The sequence below is a fragment of the Dama dama genome, chromosome 9, assembly GCF_033118175.1.
Source record: "Dama dama isolate Ldn47 chromosome 9, ASM3311817v1, whole genome shotgun sequence".
In the NCBI taxonomy this organism is placed as follows: domain Eukaryota; kingdom Metazoa; phylum Chordata; class Mammalia; order Artiodactyla; family Cervidae; genus Dama; species Dama dama.
In genome coordinates, this window is record NC_083689.1 from 52214996 (window position 1) to 52227077 (window position 12082).

General features: G+C 39.2%; 1 protein-coding gene across 8 annotated transcripts in view; it reads right to left on the reverse strand.

Annotated features, from left to right (window-relative positions):
* Positions 1-12082, reverse strand: part of CDC25C (cell division cycle 25C) — a 40777-nt gene that overhangs the window by 2296 nt on the left and 26399 nt on the right. For 3 of the 8 annotated variants that reach the window (XR_009694167.1, XR_009694168.1, XR_009694169.1), the window contains exons 9-15: positions 8518-8670; positions 7420-7521; positions 6376-6438; positions 4996-5094; positions 4325-4458; positions 3824-3935; positions 3467-3622 (exon numbers count right to left, since the gene is read on the reverse strand). Coding sequence is in view for 5 of the 8 variants with exons in the window: in XM_061151392.1 (XP_061007375.1) it covers positions 3473-3622; positions 3824-3935; positions 4325-4458; positions 4996-5094; positions 6376-6438; positions 7420-7521; positions 8518-8670 (813 nt within the window). In the remaining 3 variants the exon portion in view is untranslated. Of the gene's footprint in view, positions 1-7; positions 3623-3823; positions 3936-4324; positions 4459-4995; positions 5095-6375; positions 6439-7419; positions 7522-8517; positions 8671-12082 lie in introns of those variants that run through there. The other 5 variants (XM_061151392.1, XM_061151391.1, XM_061151389.1 and 2 more) reach the window with 2 other exon arrangements.

A 12082-nucleotide genomic window follows, 5' to 3' on the forward strand; every position in this document is an offset into this window, starting at 1 on the left:
GAAAAATTAATAGCAGTATTTACTTTGTATAACAGTTTTGAGGATTAAACAAGTATATAGTGAGTAAAGGGTTTAGCTTAGTGCCAGGCACATAGCACACACGGAATGATATCACTGCAGGAGGCACGTAGAAGTTAATTATTCTATGAACTCAGCCAGCCCCTACCAGCCAACCTACAGTTTTGGAGTTGGAGGCTAGATCTTCTTCCTTTTGCTGAATATGGTAGTGGGCCAGAGTGCTTGTAGGGATGGAAGCAAACAGAGTCATTTCTACCTTGAGGGCAGGAACTGTGACATATTTGAATGCTTGTGGTACTTAGAATTGACATCCCTTGAAAGAAACTAGTGAGTCCCTCACATTTGTCTGAACTGAATGGGGAAAGAAGATCCTCCATGCCTCTCACTTTATATATGGCTGGTAAGGAAAGGGAAATGCTTCCCTCTCTGTAGCAGAGGTCAGCTAGGTACTGGGGCTGAGATTGCAACCAGAAGTGTTTTCAGACCAAAAGGTTTCCATTCTTTATCACCTGACTTCCTGCTGAATGAATACCAGTCAGTACAAGGACACCAGCACAGAGCTAACCCCTTCATAGCCTCATGCAAAGATTTCTGGATTGGGGTCTTAGTATCTGCCCTTAGCTTCAGTTCCCAAGCTGAAGCAACCCTCTGGCCCTGACTTCTCAAGAACCTATAACTGAGGCACTTACATATTTAACACCTAATACAATGCCAATTTAGAAAGACACATCGTTCCATCGATGAGGATTTAGTAACAGAAAAATCCATTAGCATTACAGACTCTGGAGCCATGCTGCCTGGGTTCATATCCCAACTCTGCCATTCATTAGCTGTAGGACTTTAAACAAGTTACTCAGTCTTTCTGTTCCTCAACTTCTTTATTGGGATAAATGTACACATGTATAATAGTGACTACTTACTTGCCTCACAGGATTGTTGTGAAAATTAGTTTATTTATATAAAATGAGTAAATGTTTACTTGCAAGCAGTAAACAGCTGAAAGGTTGTTAGCTACTATTATTATTGTTCCTAAAAATAACATGAATCACGTGACATGGTACCTATACAGTGGGAAGATATTACAAGAAACTATATGGGAAAATGTAGCCTTTTAGGCAAATATAATTTTCCACAAAGTAGATAGCTGATTAAGCCCTAGCTTTATGTTTTACAACTTGGAACTTCCATTTAGGATCACTGAGATGTGAATACTTGTGCACCAGTCTTTTCCCAGGTAGGGGCTTGCTCTCCCTTTCTGGAAAGAATTATAGGAAATGACTCACTAGGGTAGGCAGTGAGTCAGGGACCCATCCTCACATTTGGAAGTGGAGGTGCTTCAAGCAGTTTCCTGCTCAGGCGACTAAGCTCCTACCTGTTGTGAGGAAGTATGTGGAGTGGGACAAAATAACAGCATCTTTCCTTCAGCTGTCTGCACCTATTGAAGCTCTTCTCTCCATTTTCCCCCAGCCCTTCTGAGCTCAGAACTCAAGGGCTCAGGACAGGCAGGTTCAAGCTAGGAGTGGAGACTGCAGGCTGCAGCAGCTGCCTTAGAGAATACAGCAGTGCCCTCTGCTGTGAGGCAAGCATGCAGCACTCTGGGAGAAGAGTGTTCTTGAGCCTTGCAAAAATCAATTCAGTCACTCGGGCACACTCTTCCCTCCCACTCACTTTTTAAAAAGTCTCCCTGCTCCATCCAGATCTGGGAAGGTGTCATTTTTGTCTCCATTCTATCTCAGGCTAGGCTTCACAGCCTTTTGTCCATTTCTAGTCCTGAGCTATGACTACTTACCAGGTTAATGCCATAGAATGACAATGTGCAATTCCACTGCCGTCCAGGCCAAGTAGGGCTGTACCTTACTACACAGACAAAAACCTACTCACCTTAAAGAGCTCTAAAAAAGGAAAGCCTGGGTAATGCTGAAGAATGTAACTTAAAATATCTTTCTGTGAGTGCAAGTTCAATCCCTGGTTGGGGAACTAAGATATCACATGCCAGATGGCGTGGACAAATTTTTTTTTAAATTTATTAATTAAATTAAATATCTTTCTGAAGTCTAACTGATCTTGCTTGGTGCTTTCCTTTTCTTTCATTCTTATCTTCATATGGCACAGATCTCTACTTCCAACCATCCTAAATCTGTCTCTGTGAAACATGAAGTGGAGCACAAAAAAAAAAAATTTGGAAAATGGGAAAAGTCAAAATTCTGATGCAGACTTTCCTGGTGGTCCAGTGGTTGAGAATCTGCCTGCCAGTGCAGGGGACAGTTTCAGTCCCTGGTCCAAGAGACTCCACATGCTGCAGGGCAACTGGGCCTATGCGCCACAAATACTGACCCTGTACTCTCCAATGAGAAGCCACTGCAATGAGAAGCACCACAACTAGAGAGTAGCCCCCTCCACACACTGCCCCCACTCTCTGTAACTAGAAGAAAGCCCGAGCATCAGCAAAGGTCCAGTGCAGCCAAAAATAAATAAATAAATATTTTTAAAATTCTATTAAGGGTGAAGATAAGGAACCTTTGGAATACAACTCAGACCTATCACTTGGTCTTACAGAAAGGCAATTATTTTGGTTTTCTGAGTCTTGATACCACAAAGAATTGAGTCTGGGGCACACTTTTAAGCAATTCATACCATGGAATGGTGTAGGAAAGGAAAGTTTGGAACACTGCTGAAGAATTCCATTTAAAAGGTTTTCTTTAATTCCAGAGCTGTAGTTCTCAAGCCTTGACATGCATCACAATCACCTGAAAGGGAGATTTTTAAAACCCAGATTTCTGGGCCCTAACCTCAGACATTCCAATTTAGTAGGTCTGGAGTGGGCTGTGAAAACCTGCATTTCAAGCAAAGTTCAGATAATGCTGATGGACCAGGGCCCAAACTTTGAGAACCATGGTCTGGAGAAAAGCACTTTGGCCTCAGCTATGAACAGAGATGGCTACATCTTTGTCTGAAGGAATTTAAATGTGGTGATTACTTCCTTATATACATCTTCTAGGAGTTTTTCTCATTCATCAATGTTTATATTTCCATTTTTAAAAAAAGAAGAGAGAGGGAGACAAACAAGGAAAATTCAAAGAAAGAAGATGGACAACTCTCTCAACTCTCTCTTGCATAGGCAGAAGCCCAGGAGAAAGATCTGGCTGACCTCTGAGAAGACGCGAGTAGTTAGGAAGAGGAATGCAACAGCCCCCTGAAGCAACATAAATCTCCATGCAACCCAAGGCTCCAACCTTGGAGAACTAGCTCGAGGACTTTCTTACTAGCCAACAGCTCTACTAAAACATAACCAATCCCCATGCCTGGGATTTCTTTAGTTTGGCAGCCTGTTGGTTTACTGACATCTTTTAACATCTTAGAATGAAAAAAGGCTGCACAGAAGATGGCCTCTTTCTGCTCAGGGTTTCTACAGTGCCTTTTGGTGAGTCCCAGGCAGCCAGTAGGTGACCTGATATCATGGGCTCACATCCTTCACCAGTAAGGCAATCTGTTCCTGCAGCTGTCGCTCTCCTTCCCATGCTTTGTTCTGGTTTCGACACCTCAGCAGCTCAGCCTTATGGTCCTGGTGATGCATCGGGCAATAGCTCTGTGGTTCACACAGCTCCTGAAAGGCAAGGGACAGAGTAAGGAATCCTCTTGATGCCTACAGTCTGCCCACGAGGTATAACAGAGATGCTGCAGGGAATGGCTTAGAAGGAACAGCACTTTCTTCTCAGAGGGCTTAGCAGGCCCTGGGAGCTGCATGTTAAAGTTGGCCCCAAGTCTGGGCTCCCCCATTGCCCCACATGCCCCATGCAAGATTTACCATATATTCTGGAAAGAAGTCTCTGTAGCCCCCTTTGAGGATGTACAGCTCTGGATAGTACAGTGCAGGATACTGGTTCAGAGCCCTGTCCTCTTCTCTCAGAGAACGGCACCTTTAGAGAAAATCCAGATGGGCGGGATGGGAAAAAAGCAAGTTCAGGATTCCATGGGTCATTCACTGGGGAAGGGGAGGAAGAAGAGATTTTTGCTAACCCTCAAAAGGAGCTCCAGATCTTATTTTTGCAAAACAAGGTGCAAGTAGCACCTCTCTTTCTCCTTTCCTCCATTGGTACCTAACTCCAAATCCTTTTTCCTTCACTACTTCAAACCTTTGAATTGTAGAAACTCCTTCCTTCCACCTCCTTAACATTCTTTAAACTACAGTGGAAATCATTCATTCATTCAGTTTCTGTCTAAACTGGGCTGGGAAGGTTCCTTGACTGTAAGTCCAAACTCAAGATCCATCACCCTCTCCACGCCCCCTCCTCATGTAGACACTCACATTCGGGGACCCCTCTCAGAGGAGAATTCACAATGGAACACAATGATTATTCTTTTCTGGATATCCAAAGGCACAATGGGTTTCTTCAGAAAGAAGTTATATAGTTCTTCTTGACTGTGCAAGTTTAATGCTCCCTGTAAAATAATTTTATTAAGTATTTCCTTAAGGGTGAGAGAACAGGGCCAACACTTAGAAATAACTGGAATACCATCTTGAAATATTTAGTTCAGGAAGACTACACTATTAAGTACTTTCAGAGTGGAAATCTACCTGTATCTACCCCCAGGGCCTGGCATGGAGCTTGGTTATATATTAGGTGCTCAACAAACATTTATAGACCGGAACTACCTGAAGTGTAGGGATTATTGTGAGAAATGTCTGTAAGCATTAAGTGTCTGCAAAGTGCTGCTCAGTCCCTGGATTAATGTTTTTATGTCCAGGTAGGAGCTTTTGGCTCCTATAGGAAAGAGGCAGATTGGTCTAGGAGGCAAAGGGAAAGTAAATTGCTCAAGGTTCACAGAATTACAACAGGAATGAGGACTGACAACCTTGATGTGTTCCAAATGTATAATGTCTGCCCTGGTTCCAGAGGTCGCAGGACCCTTTGTCTAGACTTCTTAATAAGCAGTATCTCCAGGCCCTCCCCTGCTAAGTCCTCAATATAACCTTACCTGAATGTGTCCTCCCAGGTACTCATATGGATAGCGGCAATCGATGATATAAAACTTCTCAATCAGACCCTGGAACTCCCCCGATAGCAAGGCAGCCACCTGTACAGAAACTATGACTGAATACCCTGCCTCTTCGGAGGGAGAGAAGAGCCAGTAACCCAGTTCCTGATATGTACTCCTTTTAGTCACTCAGGATCCCACTGTATGCCCAGCCTCCAAAGTCCCCCTATATTTGAAACATGGCAATGGTGCAACCGCCCCCCACCAACCCTCCGCAAGTAAGAGAATAAAACAGGAAATAGCCTTTTGGAGAATCAAAACAGTCAGTACTGCCAGGACACAAGGGAGAACATTCAAGTTACTTATTTGGAGGAAGACACAGCTACAATCAATCTCTGAGAAGACACCCAAGGATTTCTCTAAGGGCACAGGTAGCAGCTGTCTCAATTTTACAAGAAGAAATGAGAAATGATTCCCCACCCTCTACTGGAAGACTAGAAAGCGAGTTTCTCAAAAGGGATATCGAAGGAAACGGTTGATATCCAGAGGAAGAAACTTAAGCTATGTGTGGTTATGTAAATTGGCTCAAACTTTCCAGAGGAAACTCTGTAAATACTTATAAAAAAATAAATAAATGTAATTACATTTTCAGCAACTTCTTTTCTAGCATCTTAAGTAAACAGAAGTACATAAAGATAGGGCACAATAATGTTGATCTCACCATTGCTTTAGATTATCAAAATATTATAAATAAATACTCAACAAAAGAAGTTTAGTTAAAAAAGTTATATATTATCAGTATAACAGAATATTACATAGCCATCAAAGGGATAATATAGATTTTTTTTAATAATACAGAAAGATGTTTACAATGACTTATTAAGCTAACTACAAAATTACATGCTTATTATGATACTATTTTTATAAAACTTATTATACCAGAATAAAATCTGTAAGGCCATAAGGAAAGTATGATTAGTGCTTATCTCTGATGGTAAGATCAATGGGTAAAGTGACAAAATAATTATTGCACAAACTAGAATACTTTTGAGAGTGATAGAGAGCACTATTAATAATATTCAGTAATAGGCATAAATGGAATTGAAACATGTAAACCAGGATGTAAGGCCAGCCTAATCAGGTGATTTTTGCTTTTCACCCTTCCCCTTCCTCCTTCCTTTCTTATGTAACAATTATATATCATTTGCTTAATTACAAAGGTGACATATAAATGAGTCTTTTAACATAGCTTCAGCTGAATACAGAGCCCACATGAGTGAACAAAGTGAAAGAAATACAAATGGAAGTGGGGATTTTAGGGACAGAACAGACCAGATGGCAGCTTATGTAACCAGTTACCATCTCCAGAAATCTGCTTACTGTTTCTGGGTTGACGTACTTCAGATCTTGGTGTTTCCCTGACACGGTTGGCAGTGCACATACCTAGAAATACCCAAAAGCTAAAAAAACGGCAAGTTCTCTATACCCAAATTTGAAATCATGACCCATATATTGTCCTATCCAAATGACATTTAAAACCCCAGATGCCTTCAGAAATCAATGGTCTCAATGTGCATATGCAACGATTCCATTTCTAAGAACTGAACCTAAGGAGCTAATTACGAATGCTTAAAAATTCTTAGATATAGCCACAAATATGTCCATCTTGGTACAGTTCATAAGGAAAAATTGTAGAAGTAAATAAGAAGAAAGGATTTATCAGGAAATTATGGGCAGCCAAAAAAAAAAAAAAAAAAAGAAATAGTGTGCTGTTATTAAAAGTGATGAAATGATGAAGAACTATTTATTGACATGAAAAGATGTTCCTGATATATCAAAGGAGATGGAATAAAAACCTCAAAACAAACATGGAAAAACAAAAAGTGTATTTGTGTACATGCATGTGTCTTCTCTGTGAAAAAACATACAGAGATATACACCAAAATATACACCAAAAAAAAATAAATAAATAAACAAAAACAATAATACTCTGATAAGATCTAGGGTAGATTCCATTTTCTATCTTCTGTAGTCACCAAATATGATTTTAAATTTTAAAAAAGTAGAAAGCCTCGTACTTGGGACTTCCTGGCAGTCCAGTGGTTAAGACTCTGCTTCCACCGCAGGGGGCACAGATTCGACCCCTGTGTAGGGAACTAAGGTTCCACATGCCATAGGGCACCACCAAAAAACAGACAAAAGAAAGCCTCATACTTTTTCCACTTCTGTAGATATTTCCAGAATGAATAAGGGATACTTTCTCATGAAAGGCTTAGGGCCTAGATCTACCACTACAGCACCTTCAGGTTATCAGTGAGTACTTGCTGAAGACACATATTAATTAAACTTAGTGTCCTCTGTAAGCAGATAAGATTCAGATCCAAAATATAGGATGAAATATAGGACTGGAGTAACCACACTCACCTTGGAGAAATCACCAATCAGAGGCCCCTGGTTTGAATCTTCCTCCAGCATCTGAGTCATGTTGATGTCACAGAGGGAGACCATTTTCTTTAGACCTAAGTCCTAAGACAAGATTCCCCCCACCCCAATCCTCATGTTAAAGGTTTAAAAACCAAGGAATGGAAGGAGTGTTGGGAGATTCATTAAAAATATGCATACTCTTTGATCTAATAATTCTACTTGTTTTACTAAGAAAATAAAGATATGTAGAAAGATTTGGCTATTAAGGATATTTACAATAGAGAAAAATTACTAATAAATTAAATGATCAATAACAGGATCTTGGTTAAACAAATCATACCCACACATTATCAATTACTATTAGGGAATAAAAAGTAAGCTGTAAATTAACTTCATTAACTTGAAAATATGACATCATTAAGTAGGTTAGAAAACATGTACTTTGTAATGCCTTTTTAATAAAAGAAAAAACATATTTGCATTAAAAAAAGTCTGAAAGGCTATACATTATTAATAGTAATTATCTCTGGCCTGTGGGATTATGCACATTTTGCAATGGCTTCTTTTTGCTTTTTTGGATTTTCTATTTTTCTATAATGTCATACACTGATTTCATAAAATAGCCAAAGTACTGAGATTTCTTTTTTTTTTTTTTTTTTTGAGATTTCCTTTTTAAAGGAGAGATACAGGATGAGGGCTAAGTTTTTACTTAAGTTTTATGAGGGCTAAGTTTTTTCAGAATTTGCTTTCCAGCAAACCAAAACATCATCTCTATGATGTTATTTCTGTCCAAATGCCTATAAAACATCAATAAATGTCCTTCTCAATCAGAGTTCTCTTGTATTCTCTCAGATCTTAAAAAAGGTGGTTGGGAAGACAATATCATTTCCAAAATTATAATATAACATATTCATTATTAAATACTTTATATATGGGTGCAGATGTAGAAAAGGAAAATGGAAAGAGGAGATAAAAGTAAAAGTACACAGCCAAAAGCTATGCGAAAGCAACCCCCAACCCAGAAAGGTGGAGAAGATGAGATAAAGATTAAAGAGACTGTCTTTTTAAAAAGTTTCTGACAAAAAAAAAGCTTCTTACCTTTCCAAGCTTTTTGTGGTTTGAACAATACTTCTTTTTTACTTTATCTGGTATTGTGCTGTCCTTGAATTTTACCAGCTGCTTCAGACTTGGACTGTTCAAGCTGTCTGGCAACGATGAGGAGCGATACAGGGAGCTCCGGTTCAGAGGTGGCTGTTTGGAAACATGAAACCCCAAAGTTCTTATTCCTTAAAGTGTGTCTGCAGGCCAGCATTGTGAACCTCCCCTGGGAGGCTGTTAGAAATGCAGAATCCCAGATGTTAGGCTTCCTCCCAAACCTGATGAATTAAAATTTGCTCCCTAACAAGATACCCAGGTGATTCCTAGAAACGCTTAAGTTTGAGAAACAATGCCCCCAGGTAAGGAACCTGTCTTCCCTTCCTCATTAACACCTTCTCCTCAAACTCCATGATGTTCCATCTCTCCTAAGACCTGATCATCATATATACCAATACTTGTAGAAAAAAGCAAATGCAAGCTTAATTCCTCCAGTCATATGTTAGCTTCTCTATGGGATCCTAAGACCCTGACTATCAAGATTTAAGAATCCCAACAAAACTGAAGATAACAAGCCAAAAAAGTTAGCCTGGGTGAAAAATACTAAGAAGCAAGAGTATATAGTTGTCCCTTGAGACAACTGTGAGGTATCTGTGAGAGGCTGGTTCCAGGACCCCTACAGATACCAAAATCTGGGGGTCCTCAAGTCCCTTATTTAAAATCATGTAGTATACTCTACGAACATCCTTCTGTACATTTACTTTATTTATTTATTTATTGACCATGCTGCACAGCATGTGAAATCATAGTTTCCTGGCCAAGGATCAAACCTATGCCCCATGCAGTTGAAATGCAAAGTGGTTAACCCAGGGAATTCCCTCTTTTATATTTTAAATTATCTCCAGATTGCTTATAATATCTGTGTGTGCCTGTGTGTGCATGTACATGCACACTCATGCATGCATGCTAAGTCACTTTAGTCATGTCTGACTCTTTGCAACCCCGTGGACTGTAGTCTGCCAGATTCCTCTGTCCATGGATTTTCCAGGCAAGAATACTGGAGTGGATTGCCATGCCCTCCTCCAGGGGATCTTCCTGACCCAGGGATCAAAGCCACATCTCCTGTATCTCCTGCATTGGCAGGTGGACTTTTTACCACTGTGCCACCTGGGAAGCCCGCTTATAATACGTAATATAATGTAAATGCTATGTAAATAGTTTCCCATGTAGGCAAATTCAAGCTTTCTTTTTGGAACTTCCTTCAGGGGAAAAAAAGAAAACCTAAAAAATTTTTTCTTTTCCAATCTGTGGAGTGAAAGAGGAAAAATATCATTCAGGCTTAAAAGAGGTTAATGGGGGAAGAAAAACAGTAAAATAAGCAGCATGCAATGGGAAAAGGAAATAATAGAATCTAATATCAGGATCAGGACCAGACGGCTTCACAGCTGAATTCTACCAAAAATTTACAGAAGAGATAACACCTATCCCACTCAAACTCTTCCAGAAAATTGCAGAGGAAAGTAAACATCCAAGCTCATTCTATGAGGCCACTGTCACCCTAATACCAAAACCAAAGATGCCACAAAGAAAGAAAACTACAGGTCAATATCACTGATGAATAAAGATGCAAAAATCCTTAACAAAATTCTAGCAAACAGAATCTAACAACATATTAAAAAGATCATACATCATGACCAAGTGGGCTTTATTCCAGGGATGCAAGGATTCTTTAATATCCACAAATCAATCAATGTGATACACCACATTAACAAATTAAAAGATAAAAACCATATGATTGTTTCAATAGATGCACAGAAAGCCTTTGACAAAATTCAACATCCATTTATGATAAAAACCCTCCAGAAAGCAGGAATAGAAGGAATATACCTCAACATAATAAAAGCTATATATGACAAGCCCATAGCAAACATTATCCTCAATGGTGAAAAATTGAAAGCATTTCCCCTAAAGTCAGGAACAAGACAAGGGTGCCCACTCTCACCACTACTATTCAATATAGTTTTGGAAGTTTTGGTCACAGCAATCAGAGCAGAAAAAGAAATAAAAGGAATGCAGATTGGAAAAGAAGAAGTAAAACTCTCAGTTTGCAGATGACATGATCCTCTACATAGAAAACCCTAAAGACTCCACCAGAAAATTACTAGAGCTAATCAATGAATATAGTAAAGTTGCAGGATATAAAATTAACACACAGAAATCCCTTGCATTCCTATACACTAACAATGAGAAAACAGAAACAGAAATTAAGGAAACAATTCCATTCACCATTGCAACAAAAAGAATAAAATACTTAGGCATATATCTACCTAAAGAAACAAAAGATCTATATATAGAAAACTATAAAACACTGATGAAAGAAATCAAAGAGGACACAAGTAGATGGAGAAATATACCATGTTCATGGATTGGATCAATATAGTGAAAATGACTATACTACCCAAAGCAAGCTATCGATTCAATGCAATCCCTATCAAGCTACCAATGGTATTTTTCAGAGAACTATAACAAATAATTTCACAATTTGTATGGAAATACAAAAAACCTCAAATAGCCAAAGCAATCTTGAGAAAGAGGAATGGAACTGGAGGAATCAACCTGCCTGACTTCAGGCTATACTACAAAGCCACAGTCATCAAGACAGTATGGTACTGGTACAAAGACAGAAATACAGATCAATGGAACAAAATAGAAATCCCAGAGATAAATCCACACACCTATGGACACCTTATCTTTGACAGAGGCAAGAATATCCAATGGAGAAAAGACAATCTCTTTAACAAGTGGTGGTGGGAAAACTGGTCAACCACTTGTAAAAGAATGAAACTAGAACACTTTCTAACACCATACACAAAAATAAACTCAAAATGGATTAGAGCTCTAAATGTAAGACCAGAAACTATAAAACTCTTAGAGGAAAACATAGGCAAAACACTCTCTGACATAAATCACAGCAGGATACTCTATGACCCACCTCCCAGAGTAGTGGAAATAAAAGCAAAAATAAACAAATGACACCTAATTAAACTTAAAAGCTTTTGCACAACGAAGGAAACTATAAGCAAGGTGAAAAGACAGCCTTCAGAGTGGAATAAAATAATAGCAAACAAAGCAACTGACAAAGAATTAATCTCAAAAATATACAAGCAGTTCCTGCAGCTCAATTCCAGAAAAATAAATGACCCAATCAAAAAATGGGCCAAAGAACTAAACAGACAGTTCTCCAAAGAAGACATACAGATGGCTAACAAACACATGAAAAGATGCTCAACATCACTCATTATCACAGAAATGCAAATCAAAACCACAATGAGGTACCATTTCACGCCAGTCAGAATGGCTGCTATCCAAAAGTCTACAAACAAATGTTGGAGAGGGTGTGGAGAAAAGGGAACCCTCTTACACTGTTGGTGGGAATGCAAACTAGTACAGCCACTATGGAGAACAGTGTGGAGATTCCTTAAAAAACTGGAAACAGAACTGCCATACGACCCAGCAGTCCCACAGCTGGGCATACACACTGAGGAAACCAGAATTGAAAGAGACACGT